The sequence below is a fragment of the Pelophylax lessonae genome, assembly GCF_965119305.1.
Source record: "Pelophylax lessonae genome assembly, chromosome: 6".
Taxonomy (NCBI): domain Eukaryota; kingdom Metazoa; phylum Chordata; class Amphibia; order Anura; family Ranidae; genus Pelophylax; species Pelophylax lessonae.
The window spans coordinates 19,863,108-19,885,168 of NC_138773.1; the positions used below are offsets into that span (position 1 = coordinate 19,863,108).

Consider the following 22,061-nt stretch of genomic DNA (forward strand, 5'->3'; position numbering starts at 1 on the left):
AACGTCACTAGCCTGGGAGGGTCTGGGGAGCGAGCGCGCGCCCGCGGAGGCGCGCTCCCGCTCCCGCGCGGTCACGGACCCCCCCGCGCGTGTGACCAGCGGACCCGATGTCCGCCGGCCACTCGGCGATCGTCGGGGGAGAGGGAGAATGTCAGACAGCTTGTGTAAACAAGCTGCCTGTCATTCTCCTCAGTGTAAAGACACTGATCACACGGATCTAGTATGTAGATCCGTTGATCAGTGTCCTTACAGCTAGAGCCACAGCCAATGACAGTAAGAATCACGCCCCTAGGGACACACACAGCCCCTCCCTCCCAAATAAAGTTAACCCCTTCACTGCCAGTGTATTTTTACAGTAACAGTGCATATGTATAGCACTGATTACTGTAGAAATGTCACTGGTAACCCCAAAAGTGTCAAAAATGTCAGTCAAGGGTCCGATCTGTCCGCCGCAATGTCGCAGTACCGCAAAAAAAAAATCGCAGATCGCCGCCATTACGCGTTAAAAAAAAAAAACAACAAAAATGACAAAAATCTTTCCCTTTGTTAGTAAACGTGATAACTTTTGCGCAAACCAATCAAAATACGCTTTTTGCGATTTTTTTTACCAAACATAGGTAGGATAAAACAAATTGGCCAAAAATGTTAAAAAATTTTGATTTTTACATTTTTTTTTGGGGAATTTCATCTAAAAAAAATGTGAAAAATATTGCTATTTTTGCAAAATTGACGCTCTTTTTTTTGTTTATAGCGCGTGATCAAAAAATCGCACAGGTGATCAAATACCACCAAAAGAAAGCTCTGTTTGTGGGAAAAAAAGGACTTGAAATTTGTTTAGGTACAGCGTCGCACGACCGCGCAATTGTCCGTTAAAGTCACGCAGTGCCGAATCGCAAAATACCCCTGGTCTTTTAGCAGGAAAATCCTCCGGGGCTTAAGTGGTTAATATCCAATAAAATTCTTTGGAAAAAAATAAGTGAATAAAAAAAACGGAAGGACAGAATTAAACCAAAACATTGTCTTTATTAACAGGATGGTGAAAAGGACATTAAAAACAAGAATAATCAAAGTGCAATTATTAAACTATTTACTTCGGTCTTCTGTGCCCACAGCTCAGCTGCACATTTCCACACATAACAAAATGCACATGACATAACATAGGAAAACAGGAAAAAAAAAAAAAAAAAAAAATTGGAATTTGTTCAGTCTCAATGGAGTTTCTTGAAGCCACATATTGATAAAATCTTGTAAGACGTAGAAGACCTTCAAGATTCTACGATATCCAAACGTTTACATACTGCATGCTCTTGTAACCACTTAGCCCCCGTTCACACGAAGGCGACCTGTGAGGCGACCTGGTCGCCGTAGGTCGCCTCCCATAGGGAAGCTGCGGACCCATTCTAATAGGAGCGACACAAGTCGCTCCGACTTAGAAAAAGGGTCCGGAGCTTCTTTGGGGCGACCAGGAGGCGACCGTCATAGACTTCAATGTTATGAAGTCCGTGGCGGGACCGCTCCGAGGTCGCGGTGCGAAATAGCGTCGCCTGCATGTGAACGGGGGCTAAAGCCCCGGAGGATTTGGCTGCTCAAAGACCAGGGCCTATTTTGCGATTCGGCACTGAGTGAATTTAACGGACAATTGCCCGGTTGTGTGATGCTGTACCCAAATTAAATTGATGTCCTTTTTTTTCCCAAAAACAGAGCTTTCTTTTGGTGGTATTTGATCACCTGTGCGATTTTTATTTTTTGCTCTATAAACAAAAAAAGAGCGACAATTTTGAAAAAATAACAATATTTTTCACATTTTTTATATGAAATTCCCAAACAAAAAATGTAAAAATCAAATTTTAATATTTTAGGCCAATTTGTTTTCTGCTACATATTTTTGGTAAAAAAAAAAAAAAAATCGCAATAAGCCTATTTTGATTGGTTTGGGCAAAAGTTATTGTGTTTACTAACTAAAGGAAAGATTTTTGTCATTTTTATTGTTTTTTTTTTTTTAACTAGTAATGGCGGTGATCTGCAATTTTTTTTTTTTTTGCGGGATTGCGACATTGCAGCGGACAGATCGGACCCCTGACTAACATTTTTGATACTTTTGGGGGTACCAGTGACATTACTACAGTAATCAGTGCTATAAATATGCACTGTTACTGTAAAAATGACACTGGCAGGGAAGGGGTTAACTTTATTAGAGATCCGGCGGTTAAGTGTGTCCCTAGGGGCGTGCTTCTATCTGTCAAGAGGCGTGGCTTTTGATGTAACCACAGAGACATGCAATCCTACATAGCAGGATCGTATGATCTCTGCAGTTACACCAGGGAGAATGACAGGCGGCTTTGTTTACATCAGCCGCCTGCCTTTCTCCCTCTCCAACGGGAGATCGTGAGTGGCCGGCGGACATCGGAGCCGCCGGTCACTCTCGTGGGGATGGGCGTGAACAAGCGGGGGTGGGAGCGCACGCTTGCCCCTTACAGGCTCCTGGGCAAGCGACGTAGTACTACGTCGCTTTGTCCAGGAGGGGCTGACTGCCGCAGTAAATGTACTTGCGGTGGTCTGCAAGCGGTTAATTTTTAAATACTCTTTGCATTTGGCAATGGTTGTCAATTTTGGCTCAGTTCTATGGCTTTCTTTTGAATGTCCCTTTATGAAGTTGACAATATAATTCTGATTCTTCCATTCCAGAACTGTAGCATAGTAAAGAGTATGTTCTGGTTTACAGATAGATCATTACATATTTCAAAGTAGTCTCATCCAGATCTTCCGGGTCTTCATCACTGGAAACCATTGGTTTTAAAACAAAATTACAAATGTCATAGTTAAAAGCTCAGAGGGATTATGAATGACCACTGAGTCATTAGCAGCCAAGCAGCCATTTTTTAAAAGAACATATATTGCATATACTTCTTATTCATTAAATACTATTTACAGTTGGCATTGGTTGTCAACATTTGGCTCAGTTCCAGGGCTTTAGAGTTGAATGCCCAATTCTGAGGTGGAAAATATAATTATGATTCTTCAATCCCAGAACTGTAGAATAGAATTGTAGCATAATACAGATTAGATTCTTGTTTATAGATGTTTACAGGTGTTTTACTTCAAGTTCAAGGTAGTCTCAGACCTTGGAGGTTTTCATCATCAATAGATATCAAAGGCTTTCATAGATTACTAATGCCTCAGTTACAAGGTCAGAGGATATTTTAAAACCATTACCAGCCAGTCAGCCACCATCGAAAAAATTTACATATTGCATATTTTTTCTTAATTTTTAAATACTCTTTGCATTTGGCATAAGTGTTAATGTTAGCTCAGTTTCATGGTTTCTTTGAATGCTCCATTCTTAAGCCTCGTACACACGCAACGAATTTCCGCCGACCGGTCGTCCGTCTTTTGTCCAGAGTGGTGTTTAGTTGGTTGGAATGTGCTCTAGACTGCACACGAATTTTCCCGCACGACAAAATTCTACTTCAGTGATGTCATGTGTTGGATTGCTTTCTTTGTGTTCTTTCATCTCTGAGCATGCCCAGTCTTGCTCATAAGATTTTTCCCTATCGAAATCTGTACTGACTGCACGAAAATCGGACGTGTTTTGACGGTGGACCAAAATTTTATAGCCTGCACACCAGGATTTTTTTGGCCGAAAAGTCGGAGTCGGTTGTCGGAAGCATCATACTAACAAGCCGAAAATCGGCAGATCGGTCGTCGGACGAAAATTCCTGGCCGAATTTCGACGCGTGTGTAAGAGGCTTTAGGCTGGCAAAATGAATATGATTCTTCAGACCATAGCATTTCAAGACTAGGTTGCTGCTTACAGAAGGGTCATCAAGTTCAACGTAGTCCCATACCTTTGACGTCTTCATCTACATACATTATAGACTTTCATAAATGATTAAGGCCTTAGTTACAAGCTCAGAGGAATTTTTAAGACCATGCATTCTTTAGCAGCCATTATCTAAAAGTCTACATGCTGCACATTTTTCTTAGTTTTGAAATATACACTTTATATTTGGCATCGGTTGTGAATGTTTGGCTCAGTTCCGTAGCTTTCTTTGAGTGCTACATTTTAAAGTCAATAATATAATTCAGATTTTTTAGCCTCAGAACCGTATAGATTAGGTTCTGGTTTCCAAAAGGGTCATCAAGTTTAAGGTGGTCTCAAACCTCGGAGGTCTTCAACCATAGACATATTTGGATTTAATAATTACCCATGCCCCAGTTACTTGTTTAGAGGGATTTTAAAGACTATTACGTCATTAGCAGCCATCCTTTAAAAGCATACATGGTGCATACTTCCATATTATTCTTCAAGAATAACCAAAGCCACTTTTTCTAGTTTTGGAGAGAGTGGAGATGGATTAGAATAGGTTTTTATTGCTACATCTGCTCCTATTAGGGAGATTCGCCGCCTCAATTTGTGCTGTTTACCATTATCATTGAAAGTGAAAGTAAAAGAAAATCCCAAATTTTAAGTTGTCCCCAGAACATTAAAAGGAGGGGAAATCTTCCAATGGGAACACAAGGTTCTGGTAATCTGGGAGGCCCCAAGAGATTCTGTCAATTTGAGGGAAATATCTCTGTAGCGGAATGGACACGTGTGGTTTGTGTTGAGAGAGTGAGAACTCTTTCACTTGGGACCATCATATTTCTGAGCAGTGTCCCCTTTAAGAGATGTGTGGGGATGTATTGCAGATGGCTACAAAATGGTAGAAGTGTTTCATAAACCAATGCCAGTGGGGTGGAGTTTGTTGTTGTGAATACCTGCATTCCATTGTCCTATTGTTCCTGTCTGCCTTGTAAGCTTATTATGGGATGTGTGTTTGTGTGGGGGATGGCTCAAAGAGGGAGGGGTTTTCGCAGAGTGTAGATCTCTGTGTTTTTCAATAAACAATCAGTTCTAGTTGACTCCCAGCCTATGTGTCGTCTAGTTCTTGAGAGGGAAGGATGGTATAACGCTACCTGGATTGTTGCATGCTGTACCTACCTATTTGGATTATTACCTGTTTTCCTGTCTACCAGCGGAGACCCTGTAGATTGAACTACTTCTTCGCTACAATCTCCACTGAAATACAGATGGAAAAAAAAAACCTGCAGGGTTCATAACCCTCCTTTACTCTATTATATCCAATCAATCCTTTAATTTTTCAAATGTTTTTTTATATTCGCCATTGGTTGTCAACATTTGAGGCCAAGTTTAATTGCTCTTTTTTAAATGCATTATTCTGAACCTTATGATTCACCAGTCACAGAGTACAAATTAGGTTCTTGTTTACAGAAGAGCCATCAAGTTAAAGGTAGTTCCAGACCTTGGAGGTCTTCATCCATAGACAACACAGGCACAGAAAAGAGGGGCAAGCATGGGGATTTTATTGGTACCGTACTAGGACCAATAGCATTCAAGTAAGGACTAGAATTTTATATAAAAAACTTATTTCAAATTTTTTATTACAAAATATTATATATACAGACAAGATACACAGAAAAATACAATAAAACAGTATATGTGTATACAATAATGTGAACCACAATTGGATATAGTCGATTCACAGGCTACACCAGTAGGATGAGAACACAGGATGATACACTCACTGGCTCAATTAATGAGTCAGGTAGATGTAAATTACTGTGATTCCCATAATACCCAGCATGTTTCGCGGAGCTCCATAATAGTTTTGGTCTGAGCTTTTCTTAAAATGCATAGACATCCTTAGCTTTAATAGCTCTGGACTCAGACCAAGAGGCCATTTGCACTAAAAACAAAAAAACCTTTGGAAACGATGGCATCCCGGCAAAGAACAAGGCAGTGGCCAAGTCAGCCATGAATAATCAGACAGACCACTAGGAGAAACATTGAGGCTGAGAGGCCAGAGGAAGAACTAGGAGGTGTGCTCCTGTAATAGTTGATCCATGACTCGTAGACTGAAACTAAAGTGTACACGCCAGGTCTGTTTGGAAGGGCACAGTCATCTCCCCAACTCACAATGCCAACCTGATACCACAGCCCATTTGCTTGGCACACGAGGGGTCCTCCCGAGTCTCCCTGGAAGAAGAGAGTTTGTTATTGAGTCACACTACATCTTAAAAGTGTATGTCTATACAGAAAAAAAATTCTTTCTAGATTTTGAAAATGGGAAAGATTAGAACCCCTATGAACTGAAACTGCTTTCTGGGACTCTAAGAGAGATTTGCCCCCCGCTTCCTGTTCTACTGGCAGTGGTTTCACCACACAGGAAGTGAGGAAAAACCTGCAACAGTAAGAGCCGGTTCACACTACCATGACCAGAAAGTTGCCCCATGAAGGAGCGACTTTTTAGCGCGACTTTGAAGAGACTTTTGAAGAGACTTTGAAGAGACTTAAATGATAGACGACTTTGTCTGTGGGGAATGCCTGGGTAATAATTTCCTTCTTCCTGGAAAGTCTGATCACAGTCGCTTGAAAATAGATAAGGATCCGATTTAGAGGCGACTCCCATTGAAGTCTATGTGCACAAGTCGGATAGAGGTCGCCTTGAAGTAGTACAGGAACCTTTTCTGAAGTCAGAGCGACTTCAGTAGTGCATATTAAGACGGCTCTCATTCATTTACATTGAATTTGTAATGACAAGAGACTTGGGCGACTTGAGGTTTCACAAGTCGCATCCCAAGTCGGAGTAGTGTGAACCGGGTCTAACACAGATAGAAATACAAATCCAGTAGGGGTTTTAGTCCCCCCGCCCCCCTACTCTATTAAAGAAAAGCATTTTTATTATTTTTGTGCTGCTGTTTACATTACAGCAAATTGAAAGGCTACCCTAAGGGCTGCTGATGTACCAAAGGTTTCTCTATCAAATTATTGCAACAGAAACCAGGAATAGGGATGATCGAAAGGTTCGGGTCGACCATCGGTTCGACCCGAACATTGGGTGTTCGAGGTTCGGCCGAATTTAGAACTTTTTGCTGAAAAAGTTCGAAATTCGGCAACCAGAACCGACCAAAATGCAATGGTTCAGGAAATGGGCTTTAAAAGCCTGTGATTGGACCAGAACCATTAGCAAAAGCCAATTGAGGGGGCAGGAGAATGCTAGGAATGTGATTGGAGTGACTAGGGGGTCCCTAGGCCAATCATTAGTGAATACGCCCCCCAGTATATAAGATCGCCCCCGCCAAATTCCTAGCATTGTTATACAGGGACATGGAAGAGAGTGGAAGCAGTTCTGTTAATTTTACTTTAAAAGTGTCATTTAGCATTTATTAGTGTGAGGAAAGGGATATCTAGTGTAGTTAGGGTGCTCTTTTACACTTTAGTTAGATGCAAAAATTTAGTTTCTGTAGGGAAAGTGTGAAGTGTCAGGGTGACCGTAATGTAGTGTAGGGTGAACTGACACTGACTGCTATGGCAGGGTGACCAAACCCTTCCATATCAGGGTGACCGCTATAGAGAAAAGCTAGTTTCTCTGAAGTCACTTTTGCTGCAGTAATATGGCTTCGCCCCTGTCAGCTTGCTTTTTGGCTGCAGGCGTCTATAGGGATTTTTTGAGCACATGTTTGGAGTCAGGCATGACATCTGAACATGTGTATAGGGGGTATATATACACACACATGTATGTATATATACACCTGCACATATATAGGTGTGATAGGAGCAGAAAAAACTACTTGCGCTAATGAAATAATTAACACCAATATAGTTACGCTCCTATCACACCTATATATGTCTAAGTGTAAAATACATATAAGTATGTGTGTATATATACACCACTATACACAAGTTCAGATGTTTTGCCTGCCTCCAAAGAACCCAAAAAAATGCCCAAAAAAACGCTAGCGCCAAAAAAAAAAAAAAACGCCCAGTTGTGTTGTTGCAGGCATTTTTTGGGGGTTTTTGGAGGCAGGCAAAACATCTGAACTTGTGTATACGGGTATATATACACACACATACTAATATGTATATATACACCTAGACATATATAGGTGTGATAGTAGCAGAAATATATGCTTGCGCTAATGAAATCATTTACACTAATATGGTTATGCTCCTATAACACCTATATATGTCTAAGTGTAAAATACATATAAGTATGTGTGTGTATATACCACTATACACAAGTTCAGATGTTTTGCCTGCCTCCAAAAAAAATGCCTGCAACAACACACCTGGGCGTTTTTTTTTTTTGACGCTAGCGTTTTGTTGGGCATTTTTTGGGGTTCTTTGGAGGCAGGCAAAACATCTGAACTTGTGTATAGTGGTATATATATACCACTATACACAAGTTCAGATGTTTTTCCTGCCTCTAAAGAACCCAAAAAATGCCCAAAAAAATGCTTGCTACTAAACCGGCAAGGTGTGAAGCCACTAACCTGTTCTATAATTGCACGAATACAAACTATCTTTTTTTTGTATGGTTCTGGACATGCTACAGAGCTGAAACTTCACAGGTACACTTTTTAGACCCACCAGATACTAAATCCAAAGGCATTTTTTTTTTATTTATTTTTTTTTTTTGTTTTCAATAATTGGCTATCAAAAATGAAAATTTTTAAGAACTTTTTTTGTGTGATTTTGTGTCTGTGGGGTCTAAAAGGTGTACCTGTGAAGTTTCAGCTCTGTAGCATGTCCAGAACCAGAAAAAAAAGATCATATAGGTGTAAAAGGAGGGTACCACCATCCCTGCTCTACTGAAAAATTATCTTTTTTTCCTGGTTCTGGACATGCTACAGAGCTGAAACTTCACAGGTACACTTTTTAGACCCCCCAGATACTAAATCCAAAGAAATAATTTTTTTTTTTTCAATAATTGGCTTTTTGTGTGATTAATAGTCCCTGGGGTATGACCCAGAACCCTAGGCACTTTTTAGGGGCATTTATTGGGTTTTAGGGCTTCAAAATTGTGTTTTTGGTTCGGGTCCCATTGATTTCAATGGGGTTCTGAAATCCGGGCCGAACTTTCGGGAAGTTCGGATGTTCTGGCCGAACCAAACTTTTGAAAAGTTTGATCATCCCTAGCCAGGAACACAGCAACAGTCACTATTTCAGGCTCAATGAACAGGGGGTTGCGTTTTCTAAAAAGTATTGCTGAATGAAGTTTTATAGTGCACAGGGAGCTGTGGGATACACCATTAACTCTGAACAATAATGAAAGGGCACTCTTCACTTTAGTGCTACTTCTTAAGACAGTCCTCTTTACTAATGACCCAGAAACTGGACTGCACTCAGACACTGTCAGAGACATTCAAGGCCAGGCAAGCACTAGTACTGACACGCAAGGGATGGCAGCAGCAACAGTCACCAGGATCCTGCACTCAGGTCTGTACTCACAATGTCCCTGGATACTTGGAGGTCTACTTCCAATATCAGATATAAATTTCTCCAGTGAACTCTCTAGATTGGATCCTCAGTGAAATCCTTGCTTAGCTTCAGAGATTCTCAGTAAACAGGCCCCCCAGCTTGAGCATAGCTGGGACTTCAATGAGCACAGGTAGAATTTCAGCTGGGCTTCCTGAAAGGGCATCAGCCCTTCAGGAAAATAATTTCTCCTCCTGGACAAGAACCCCAGCTGACCAATCTTTATTTATGCACGTCTTAGCCACCTACTGGCCATCCTTCGCTAGGGATTGGCTGAGACCACATGAATATTCAGGCTGTGGATGTGCCTCTTCCAGCCCACTACATTCTAGAATCCACCAGAAGGCAGGGGGAGTAGTTGAGCCTGCAGCCAATGAAGCCTAGAACAGCCCAAAATAATCACAAACTGCTCCACTGATTATAGTGGAGAAAAAAGGAACTACATTTACCTAGCTTTCCTAACAAACTTTTTAGGAGGGTGCTACACCTATAAAATTATTATAATAGCACCTATAGCATGGTTTTGTCAGCCTCTTATAATAAAGTCACTATGGGGTTGACTTGTTCAATTAAGCTTTGACAAAAAAAGCTTAAAAAGCAAAAAAGCTGGAAGCTGATTGTTTTCTACACATAGCTGTACCAGATTTTGCACTCTTCAGTTTTAGTAAATCAACCCCCTTGTGAATTTTTTGTTTTTCATTCTTTGTGTCCACATGACCACTGACTATGGTCCCTTTCACACGGGTGATCCGATCCGATCCGCCTGTCAGTTTTTCAGGCGGACCTGATCGGATGCTCCATGCACCCCTATGGAGCGGCGGATGTCAGCGGAGACATCTCCGCTGGCACCCGCTGCTATCCGATTCCGATCCTGTCCGTGAAATCCGGACGGATGGAAACCCTATTTTCCATCCGTCTGGAGGATCGGATGAGAACGGACAGGAGGTCCGTTCACATCTGATCTCCCCATAGAGGACAGGGGGATCTGACAGCTCTGTCTCTGCACACAGAGCGGAGACGGAGCTGTCATCAGCCTGCTCAGCGGAGATCGGCGGATCGATCCCCCGCTGAGCAGAACGAACTCCGTCGGGGGCGCACCGCACTTCCTGCCATGAATGAGGTTATGGCAGGAAGTGATCTATTGCTGCTGCAGTGCATTAGACTTCAAGCCCACTCCCAAAAGCTGGAGAGAATGGGCTGTAGATGCTGGTCTTTACTTGGCACTGTTAACGCATACGAGTTGGACGAAGTTCTGACATTTTTTTTCATGATGGACACCAGCACATCCCAGGGCCGACAATGCAGACGTTCTTTCAATGGCGGTAAAGAATTTAAATCATAGCTAGGAAGGTTTTTTGGCCCCCAATCAGAAATAACACGCATAACTGGAATTGGACAGGATCAACAGGTAATTCCAAAGGGATATGAAAGGGGGTCTAACATGGCTAACCACACAAAGAGTTTTGTCATTGGCTGGAGAAACACTTTAATGTATATTTTATTCCAAAATTGTCTTTTATTATGTAACTAAAAGGCAAAACTTATTTTTTTTTTCCATTTTAGATAGAGTGGAGAAAGATTAGAACCCGTCTGGATTTTATTGCTGTCTGTGACCCTTATTAGGGAGATTCACCTTCTCTATTTGTCCTGTTATCGCGATCACCGAAAGTGAAAGTAAAAGAAAATCCCAAATTTTAGGTTCACATTAGAACACTAATAGAGGGGAAATCTTACAATGAAGACACTAGTTCTGGTTCCACCCAGGGATTCCCTCCCTATCAAGGGATTTTCTTTCTCTTCCTGTTTTTGCTATGGGATAGGAAGTTAGAGAAACCTTCCCAATGGGACAAAGATGGTAAAAAAAATAAAAATAAAATTATATATATATTTATATATATAATCCTCCTCCCTTACTCTATTCAAAATGAAAAAAAAAAAGTGTTGCCTTTAGTTGGGCTTTTAGTTCTGGATGAAGTGTGAAAAGGGTTATAACCTCTGTCAAGTTTTAAATGCTACCTGTGTCCAGATGGTGTGATCCACCTTTCTGTTTGCCCTGGGTGTCCTGATGGGACATCCAACATTTTGTAGTTGTCACCAGAACAGCAGAAGATAAAAAATCTTCAACTTCCTGTTGTATCTCAAAACAAAGGAAAACAAAAAGAGAAATCTCCCCAAATGGGACACAAAGACTGGATAGCCATTCCTTACTCTATCCAGTATAGGAAAAAGCTTAATCAAAATAAACCACTGATGGCACCAGGATTTATAGATGTAAAACATGGTTTAGATCAGAGGTGTCCAATCTGCTGCCCTACAGATGTTGCAGGACTACATCTCCCAAACTACTCTGTCAGCTAAAAGGCTGGCAAGGGAGTATGGGAGATTTAGTCCTTCAACATCTGGAGGGCCGCAGGTTGGACAACCCTGGTTTTGATGGAAAACATGTTGTGTGATCATTTTCTGCTCGCTAGGTTTTTGCACTTACCAGACAGGCGTCCTTCTTCCCAGTCTGGTACCCAGCACAGATCTGATCATACTTGATGACGACCTGGGAAGGATTGTACGCAGAGTCGATATGGTACATCTGGTCACATGACTCCCGGCTGATCAGCGGCACCATGACTTGCTGGAGGGTCCTCGGATAAGCCAGGTTTACTGGAGAGAGTAGAGAAATAAATATTAGCCAAATAAGATGAACCTTGAAAACTGAAGTTTATTTGGTTTATATTCTACCTTCTCTGGTTCATCCTTTTCTCCATCAAATTGCTAAAGAAAGAAGACAAAAGGGGGAGGAGGAGGAGAAAGACAGGAGGAGGAAGAGGAGGAGGAAAAAAAAAGACAGAGGGAGGAGGAAAAAGACAGGAGGGGGAAAAAGACAGGAGGAGGAGGAGGGGAGGAGGAGGAGGAAAAAGACAGAGGGAGGAGGAAAAAGACAGGAGGGGGAAAAAGACAGGAGGAGGAGGAGGGGAGGAGGAGGAGGAGGAAAAAGACAGGAGGAGGAGGAGGGGAGGAGGAGGAGGAAAAAGACAGGAGGAGGAGGAGGGGAGGAGGAGGAGGAAAAAGACAGGAGGAGGAGGAGGGGAGGAGGAGGAGGAAAAAGACAGGAGGAGGAGGAGGGGAGGAGGAGGAGGAAAAAGACAGGAGGAGGAGGAGGGGAGGAGGAGGAGGAAAAAGACAGGAGGAGGAGGAGGAGGAAAAAGACAGGAGGAGGCGGAGGAGGAAAAAGACAGAGGGAGGAGGAAGAGGAAAAAGACAGAAGGAGGAGGAGGAGGAAGACAGAAGGAGGAGGAGGAGGAGGAAGACAGAAGGAAGACAGACAGACAGAAGAAAGAAGGAAGACAGAAGGAAGACAGGAGGAGGAGGAGAAAGACAAAAGGAGGAGGAGGATGAAGACAGAAGGAGAAGGAAGACAGAAGAAAGAAGGAAAAAAGGAAGACAGACGAAAGAAGGAAGGAAGAAAGAAAGGAGGAAGAAAGAAGGAGAAAAAGAAAAAAAAGGAAAAAAAAAAAAAAGCAGATAAAAGAAGGAAAAAGGCAGAAAAAAGAAGACAGAGGAAAGAAGAATGAACTGCCCAGTTACTGGGTGGACTGAGGCCAACTGTTGGTGGGGTTAACTGTGTCTGGAACTTTGTCCAGGGCATCAGGACTGAAGCTGTATATATTTTATCTATTGAATGGGTTTGCCTGGAGTCCAGCTTTGACTGGAGTCAACCTTTAAGGTCATCAATTAAAACCAATCACTCAAATCACGGTCAATAAAATAAATCACAAAGACTTGTCAGGATCTTGGAACCAACATGTCCACAGCAATTCATAGCAGGGATCAAACACTGTACCCCTGCCAGAACACAGCGATGTACATGAGTACATACAAGAGGTTTCTGAGAACTGGCTCAGTGTCTAAATGGCACCGCGCCTGGAACACTTCCCCTGGATGGGCGCCAACCGCATGATTAACAATACCCATTACCACTGAAGTCAGGGACTGTTTTATTAAAAAAAGATTAGGAGATTTGACTACAAGGTTTATCAGGGATTAGAATAGAGTGAAAATGGATTAACCTGATTAAAGTAAATGGATCGGCTAAATATTTGAAAAGTATCTTAATTAAATACAGTATGTCAGGTGGTACTAAGTGTGGTTTTATTTGTAGTCAGGGCGTTGACAGATGTTTGGATTCAACAACTGCAACAGTAAATCCTCGTTCTCTCTAGTTCAGATAAAAAAGGTACACCAAAGTATACTATTATTGCAACCAACTGCCCCCCTGCTCGTACAGGTGAACCCCACCGTTTTGAAGAATATTATATATGAAAGATCTTCAGCATCCATTACATTTACAAGTGTGCCATATATCTAGTCCTTGCCTGCACCCAGAGCTTCCTTCTGCCAGCCCATGTCCTGCAGTGATATAAGGGAGGACATATGCCCTCCCAGCACCCCATGGATCCATGACATATAGTGAAAAGATATTGAAACAATCACATCACAATTAAAGGTATGATTAAAAAAAAAAAAAAAAATCACATAGCTATCTGACCCGCAAAACTGCATGTACGTTCATTATTGTCATTTACTAACAAAATCAAATGTTACTGGATTGATGATGGTAGAAAATAATTACTAATCGTCAACTCCACCTAGTGGCCATAATGCAGAAAACAAATCGAATGTTACTAGGCTATTTTTCCTTTAGGTCTGATTTTGTTCATTCATAATAGTTTAACCACTTACCTACAGTGCACTTTCACCCCCTTCCTGCCCAGACCGATTTTCAGCTTTCAGCGCTCTCACACTTTGACTGAGAATTACTCAGTCATGCAACACTGTACCCATTCAAAAATTGTGTCCTTTTTTTCACACAAATAGAGCTTTCTTTTGATGGTATTTAATCACTACTGGGTTTTTTATTTTTTGTGCTATAAATAAAAAAAGACTGAAAATATTGTGAAAAAACGCATTTTTCTTTGTTTCTGTCATAAAATTTTGCAAATTAGTAATTTTTCTTCACAAATTTTGGCCAAAATTTATACTGCTACTTATCTTTGGTAAAAATAACCCAAGTAAGTGTATATTATTTGGTCTTTGTGAAAGTTATAGAGTCCACAAGCTATGGTGTGAATCATTGAAAATTGATCACACTTGATCACACCTGATGTACTGAAGGCCTATCTCATTTCTTGAGACACTAAAAAGTCAGGAAAGTACAAATACCCCCCAAATGACCCCTTTTTGGAAAGTAGACATTCCAAGGTATTTAATAAGGGGCATGGTGAGTTTTTTGAAGTTGTAATTTTTTCCCACAATGCTTTGCAAAATGAAGATTTTTTTTTAATTTAATTTTTTTTTTACAAATTGCCGTATTAACAGGTTATTTCTCTCACACAGCACATGTATACTTGCAACTACACCCCAAAACACATTCTACTACTCCTTCTGAGTATGGCGATACCACATGTGTGAGACTTTTTCACAGCCTGGCCACATACAGAGGCCTAACATCCAACCAGCACCGTCCGGCATTCTAGGAGCACAAATTTCACATATAATTTCCTGACAACCTATCGTACTTTTGAAGGCCCTGGAGCACCAGGACAATGGAAACCCCTATAAAATGACCCCATTTTGGAAAGCAAACACCCCAACGTATAATTTTTGAGGCATAATGAGTCTTTTGAATATGTCATTTTTTTCCACAAGTTTTTGGAAAATGTGGAAAGAAAATGAAAACACATTTTTTTTTACACAAAGCTGTCCATTTATGCAATATTTCTAACACATAGCATGTACATAGCAAAAATTGCACCCCAAAATACATTCTGCTATTCCTCCTGAGTATGGCGATACCACATGTGTAACACTTTTTCACAGCCTGGCCACATACATAGGCTTAACATCCAAGTAGCGCTTTACACAAAGTTGTCCATTTATCCACTTTAAGACTGGGCCTATTTTTGACACTTGGTGTTTACAAGCTAAAATCATTTTTTTGCTAGAAAACTACTTGGAACCCCCAAACATTATATATTTTTTTTTAGCAGAGACCCTAGAGAATAAAATGGAGATCGTTGCAATATTTTTTATCACACCATATTTGCGCAGCAGTCTTCCAAATGCGATTTTTTTGAAAAAAAATCACTTTTTTGATCTAAAAAATAAGAAAACAGTAAATTTAGCAAATTTTTTTTCCATAATGTGAACGATAATGTTACGCCGAGTAATTAGATACCCAACATGTCATGCTTCAAAATTGCGCATGCTCACAGAATGGCGCCAAACATTGGTACTTAAAAATCCCCATAGGCAACATTTTAAAAATTTCTGCAGGTTACTAGCTTAGAGTTACAGAAGAGGTCTAGGGCTTAAATTATTGCTCTCGCTCTAACGATCGCGGCGATACCTCACATGTATGGTTTGAACACCGTTTACATATGTGGGCGGGACTTGCGTATGCGTTTGCTTCTGCGCGCGAGCTAACGGGGACAGGGCGCTTTAATTTTTTTTTTTTTTTTTTTTTTCTATTTATTTTATTTATTATTTTTTTATTTTTACACAGTTTAAAAAAAAAAAATGTTTTGATAATTTTTATTCCTATTACAAGGAATGTAAACATCCTTTGTAATAGAAATAGGCATGACAGGTCCTCTTTATTGTGAGATCTGGGGTCAAAAAGACCTCACACCTCACAACTACACTAAAAAAGAAAAAAAAAAAAAAAATTGTTGAAAGAGGAAAAAAAAAAAAGCAAAAAAAAAAAGCGGCCCTTTAAACCGGTTGCTAGGCAACATCTTTTGACGTAGCTCCGGTCCTCCAAGACCATAGAGTTGAGTGAGGGCCATCTTGCCCTCACTCGACTTCCTGTCTCTGAGGATCCGGGACCGGATGGTTTTCCCCGCTGGCGGCGGGTCCGGTAAGCTGGGAAAACGTCTGGGACGCGGCAGGAGGGGGGGGGGGGCACCTCTTCCCCTGCACCGTAAGGGTAATTCCGCGGCGAATCCGCCACTGGGACCACCCTTATCTGAAAGCCGACCGCCCGCCGTTTCAAAAAATACCAGGGTTATGGGGGCTATCTTCTGCCATAACCCCAGTATTTAGCTTTTAATGGCCGACGCATATAGTCGTTAGGCGGTCAGTAAGTGATTGCATGTATATGGCAAACAGGTGACGATGACTGATGGGGTGACAGGTGACGATGACTGATGGGGTGACAGGTGACGATGACTGATGGGGTGACAGGTGATGATGATTGATGAGGTGACGATGATTGATGAGGTGACAGATGACAATCACTGACCGGGTGACATGTGACGATGATTGATGGGGTGACAAGTGACGATCACTGATGGGGTGTCAAGTGACGATGATTGATAGGGTGACAGATGACGGTGACTGATGGGGTGACAGGTGACGATGACTGATGGGGTGACAGGTGACGGTGACTGATGGGGTGACAGGTTACGATGACTGATGGGGTGACAGATGACGATGACTGATGGGGTGACAGGTGACGGTGATTGATGGGGTGACAGGTGACGGGGCGATGGTCACTGATGGGTGACAGGTGACGGGCGATGGTGCACGGCGGTACTGATGGCAGTCTCTGGTGACCGGTGAACTTTAGGCTACATTCACATGTGAGCGTAGCGATCACGGGCAGAATCACTGCGATTCTGCCCGCGATCCAGAAATCATTGCAAATGGCGGGACGCCTGTGCGTTGCCCGCTGTGCGATGTTGCTGCGATTTCCGCCTGCCGAATCGCGGTAACATCACGCAAACAATGCATGACGCCCCAAAGAAACTCTTGTACTTTTTTGGGCGTCATGCGATGTTTGCGCGATGTTACTGCGATTTGGCAGGCGGAAATGGCGGCAACATCGCACAGCGTTTGGGGTGCTATTGCAAATCACGGGCAATGCACAGGCGTCCCGCAATTTGCAATGATTTCCGGATCGCGGGCAGAATCGCGGTGATTTTGCCCGCGATCGCTGCGCTCACATGTGAACGTTATGGGTGTCAATTTCTGGGCACTGATGAGGTGACTGTTGGGTGACAGGTGACATTGGGGGGGGCTGGGGACTGTGTGGGGACCTTTATTACTGTGATTTTAGTGTGATTTTACTTTTTACATGTGTACAGAGCAGTAACTCACTATTTCTAGCTCTGCTCCCCTCATACTGGAAACTGTGTGAGGAGAGAAGAGCTAGTAACAGTCAGTTACTGCTCTGTGTTTACATTTTGTGATCGGCTGTGAATGGATTCACAGCCGATCACTTAGTAAACAGTCACTGTCAGTGACTGTTTACTACCGCCGGTGACAGCTGTGTTCCTACGGAACACAGTGCCACCGACATGACCGCGCTGCGCGCTCCCGATCGCGCATGCGCGGTCATCTCCCGGCCGCCTCCATTGTGATCGGCTGTGTCATTGGAACACAGCCGATCACGTGGGAAACAGCCATGCCTATTGGCTGTTTCCCCCCTGCCGGTGACCGGCTGTGTCCCGGGGACACGCCGACACCGGCAGTGCACGGCGGCGCGCCCGCGATCGCGCGCCTGCCGTGCATTTACTGGGTCACGTCATATGACGTCCGCCCAGGATAATAGCCGCACCGTCCCGCCGTCATATGACGGCGGGCGGGCGGTAAGTGGTTAAAGAGGGAAAATACAATAATATAACCACTAGATGCAATGAATGATAGTAAATACAGGTTTTTATTATTATTCTTATTAATTTTTTATTACCATTATTGTACAGCATTTATATAGGACCAACAGTTTGTGCAGTGGTTTACAATCTAAGGGAGACAGCACAGTTGCAATACAATAAAATACAAGAGGGTTAAGAGGGCCCTGCTCAAAAGAAATAGAATTTGTGCCCTGGACGACGTCATGTGTGACAAAACACGTGGGGCGGAGGGACGTGCTGACCTCATTGCGAGTTCCCAGAAATGCGGGCGCTGCTTACCTGGCCAACTAGGACTTGTTTGAAAGCGCTTTTTAACCACAAAAAATGTGAGTGTCATTTTTATTGGATTATTGAATGTGCCCATGAGGTTTTATGCATTTGGAGCATCTTTCTATTATTCTCATGTTATATGTGTATGGGGTGATACCTGAGTGATAACCAGTCACAAACACCAGCCAGTGGAGGAACCGGAGGGATTGCCATAGGAGAATCCAAGGCCAGGTGCCCTATTACAGGCTCTTTTGACTTCTCTTTAATTTGGGAGTCACACGTTAGTCGGTAAGCGTGCATTTTACTCATGGTGCTGGTCTCACAATTGGAGCGTTTTCTTATTGGTGAAGGAGGTTGATCACATGTCTAAGGAGGATTAGCTTTCTTTCCCACATTGGATTCTTTAGATACATGCATACCCCGTTTTGCGTACACTCACTTTACGTACACTCGCAAGTACGGACACAGCCTAGTTAGCTTGGCATGGCACTACTCCGGGTTTTTAACATTTGCGTCTATAGGAAATCTTGGTCCGCTTGACATGGCACTGCTCCCAAGCTATAAGTGGCAGGGATACCAAACTTAGGGATCACCAAGAGGGGACGCAGGACTACAACATATCCTGTGCCAGCTTGCCTAGGTAATCTACCATATTATAGTCCTGTATCCTCTTAACATGTTCCCCAAGCTTGGTGTCCTTGTCACTTATGGTTTGGGAACAGTGCCATGTCAAGCAGACCAAGATTTCCTATAGAACTAGTGTATTTACATGCATTGAAAAAATGAAAAAAGGTATTGCTTCACTTTAAGTACATTTTCATTTTACATACATGCTCTGGTCCCATTGTGTGCTTAAAAGTGGGGTATGCCTGTATATGTGGTCATTAGGATTCTTTTTTAATTTTTCATTTTTTGTAACTTATTTCCTATTTAAGCATGACTCTTGTTGATGTAGTTGCAAGGTGACTGTGTATAGTATCTCACGGTAGTGTTGCAGCTTTATTCAATTTGGTTATAGCCCAATTCGTTTGGTAGTGCAAATTCTTTTTGTAAAAATAAAGAAATATGATCATCAGCTCCATCTAGTGGTATTTTCCTGATTCACACTATTCTTCTATTCTTATAAACAAAGAACATCCGACCTGGAGAGAAAACAGCTTAATAACATATGGTTCTTTTCTGCATTTTGACCACTAGATGGAGCTAACAATCATATTAAAAATCTATTTATTTTTTATCACCATCATTAGCTCCATCTAGTGGCCATCATACAGTATTTTACCGAATCAGGCTATTCTTGTGAATAAAGAACATCCAACCTGGAGAGAAGAAAGTCAAGTAACATTAATTTTTTTTCTACATTATGGCCAGTTGGCCACTGGATGGAGATGATGATGATAGTAAATAAGTATTTATTTAATACGATTGTCAACCATCTAGTGGCCTTAATGTAGTATTTTACGAATTAATGCTATTCTCATGAATAAAGAACATCTAACCTGGAGAGAAAGCATAGTAAAAGTCAACTTTTTCTGCATTAGGCCCTGTTCACACCTGAGCGTATTTCAGCTTATAAAACGCTCCTCTCTGAAGCTTCAAAACGCCCAACAAGCAAGATCCCATTCATTTCAATGGCCCCTGTTCAGATTTGAGCGTTTTGTCGCCTGAAGCAAAACGCCTGAAGCTCAAAAAAGTACATGAGCTTCTTTTTTGGCAGATTAGAAGCATTTTTGTTAGATGTCATTGCCTGCCTCCAAACACCTGCAAAAAACGCCTGAAAAAAGCCTAAGAAATGCCTGGAACCCCCCTCCCCCCCTCCTAAAAAAAAAAAACTGAAAAAAGCCCCCCAAAAAAAAAAAAACGCTTGAAAACACTCAGGTGTGATACTAGATGGAGCTGGCAATAATATTAACCCTTTGGCGCCGGCTCCCGCCAGCCCTTCAATGGGTTTGGAAATCCGGGAGGCGGGTCGGGACTTCTGACCATGTGGCCGTCGTGATTGGCTGTCACATGATCTGAAGCTTTTTGTGAGCCGCCGGTCACTGTGCTGGGAGCGCGCCCTCTTGGCACAGCTCTGTCGGCGCGAATGCATGCAAATATGCGACTGCTCGGTGCCAAGGCCATGCTGCATATTTACGTGTGCTCGGCGCCTAGGGGCTAAATAGGTATGTATTTTCTAATCTGTATCAGCCCCATCTAGTGGCCATAATTGGGTATTTTTGCAATTCATGTTGTTCTTATGAAGGAAGATCTTCAGAAACCAATTCCCTAGTATTTGATTTCGCTGGCATTCACATTGAACCAACATATATGCAGCTTAGCAGGACAAATAACCGTGTATTTTTTTTTTTTATACTACACCCTTTGGGGTTTAGTGTAATTATTGATGCCTTGCTGAAACCCTTTAATGAAGAGGTCCTACCAAGTCTTAAAATATTCGGTCTACTGTTTCCTGGCGTCATGCGTTGTCTTCCATGCCAATACAAGTTAACAAACCGACTGTTGTCACAGCACCCCCTATATCTTCTTCCCAGGAAGAAAATTTAGGGGGGGCACAGAGTGCTGGTAAGATAATGAACATGCATGGGGTGGGATGGAGAATGACGGGATGGAGAGAGAGAGGTCTGTAATCCAGCTGACACCACTGGTTGGGATTTCAGTGCAGCAGAGGCACTATGTTGTCAGCTCAGACAGGAAGTATGGAGAATACTGGATTTTTGGCAGAGCTAACAGGCATTTTCTGGTACTTGCAGTGTTTTTACAGAGGTAGCCGGGGAACGGTGCACGTGGTGCAGAAATGTACAGATTGTTTTGTTCCCTATGACATGCTTGTACAGATAACTGGAATGGCAATAGTCACTGGACTGGAAGGTGAGCCTGGATAAACAATCGGTCACATTGCAGTGCATGGAGTCATCAGAACTATTTAGATTATCTTTATGGCTAATTGCTCCACTGGGAGGTGCGATTAAAGTTTTCTGTGCATCAGCATATCCAGATACCAGAACAGGCTGCACTTTCCCAGTAATAACTACAATATTAGGGCTACTAACCTCCCAAGATATAGGGACAGTCCACAAAAATGTGAGTTTAAATCTAACCTAAAGCCTTCCTTTCAGTCTTGCACGGCTCCTCTCCTGGACTGAAATGGCTTCCTCTGATTTCACTGCACATTGTCAGCTTCTCACAATGTGCATTAGAAGCTGCAGCAAGTCAGATAGACAGTCACACAAAGAATAACCACATATAAGCCCTATATGAGCCCACCAGGTGATGGGTGATGATAACAACAATAGTGGTCATTAATGATACCAAGTACTGGGTTGTGAATAAAACATAAAAAAGGTTTAATTCTAAAAGTAGTTCCATAAATGTTAATCATTGGTATAAGACAGCAGTACACCTTATACAAAAATACCTCCTTTGTCTGCACTGGTGAAGCCAAACTAGGGGTTAAAGACTCACAAATGGGTGTGGAAGGCATGGAAGCAGCCAGGGATGGTGCAGCAGTTTGGGGCAACTGTGCTGTACTCTGAGCTGTGAGGAGGTGGTGACAGAGTGCCCAAATGTAGGATGAAGGCGGATGGAAAGGTCACTCGATGCCCAACGTAGGGAGGCTGAGAGGGTCGCCAACACTGGGCATGGAGCAACATTGGGCATGGTGATAAATAACGTGGTCTGGAATGGTAAGTGGGGTACCCCAAGGCTCTGTCCTGGGACCAATTTATTTATAAATGATATAGAGGACGGGGTCAGTAGCTCAATCCCAGTTTTTGCAGAGGACA

At 42.4% G+C, this 22,061-nt stretch overlaps 1 protein-coding gene across 1 annotated transcript in view; it reads right to left on the reverse strand.

Annotated features, from left to right (window-relative positions):
- Positions 1-5,757: 5,757 nt before the first annotated feature.
- LOC309558472 (transmembrane protease serine 9-like) overlaps positions 5,758-22,061 on the reverse strand; it is a gene marked incomplete at its 5' end in the record, with an annotated part of 80,943 nt that continues 64,639 nt past the window's right edge. The window contains 2 exons of the mRNA XM_082261543.1: positions 5,758-6,037; positions 11,805-11,974. Coding sequence (XP_082117669.1) covers positions 5,810-6,037; positions 11,805-11,974 — 398 coding nt within the window. The 3' untranslated portion in view covers positions 5,758-5,809. The remainder of the gene's footprint in view (positions 6,038-11,804; positions 11,975-22,061) is intronic.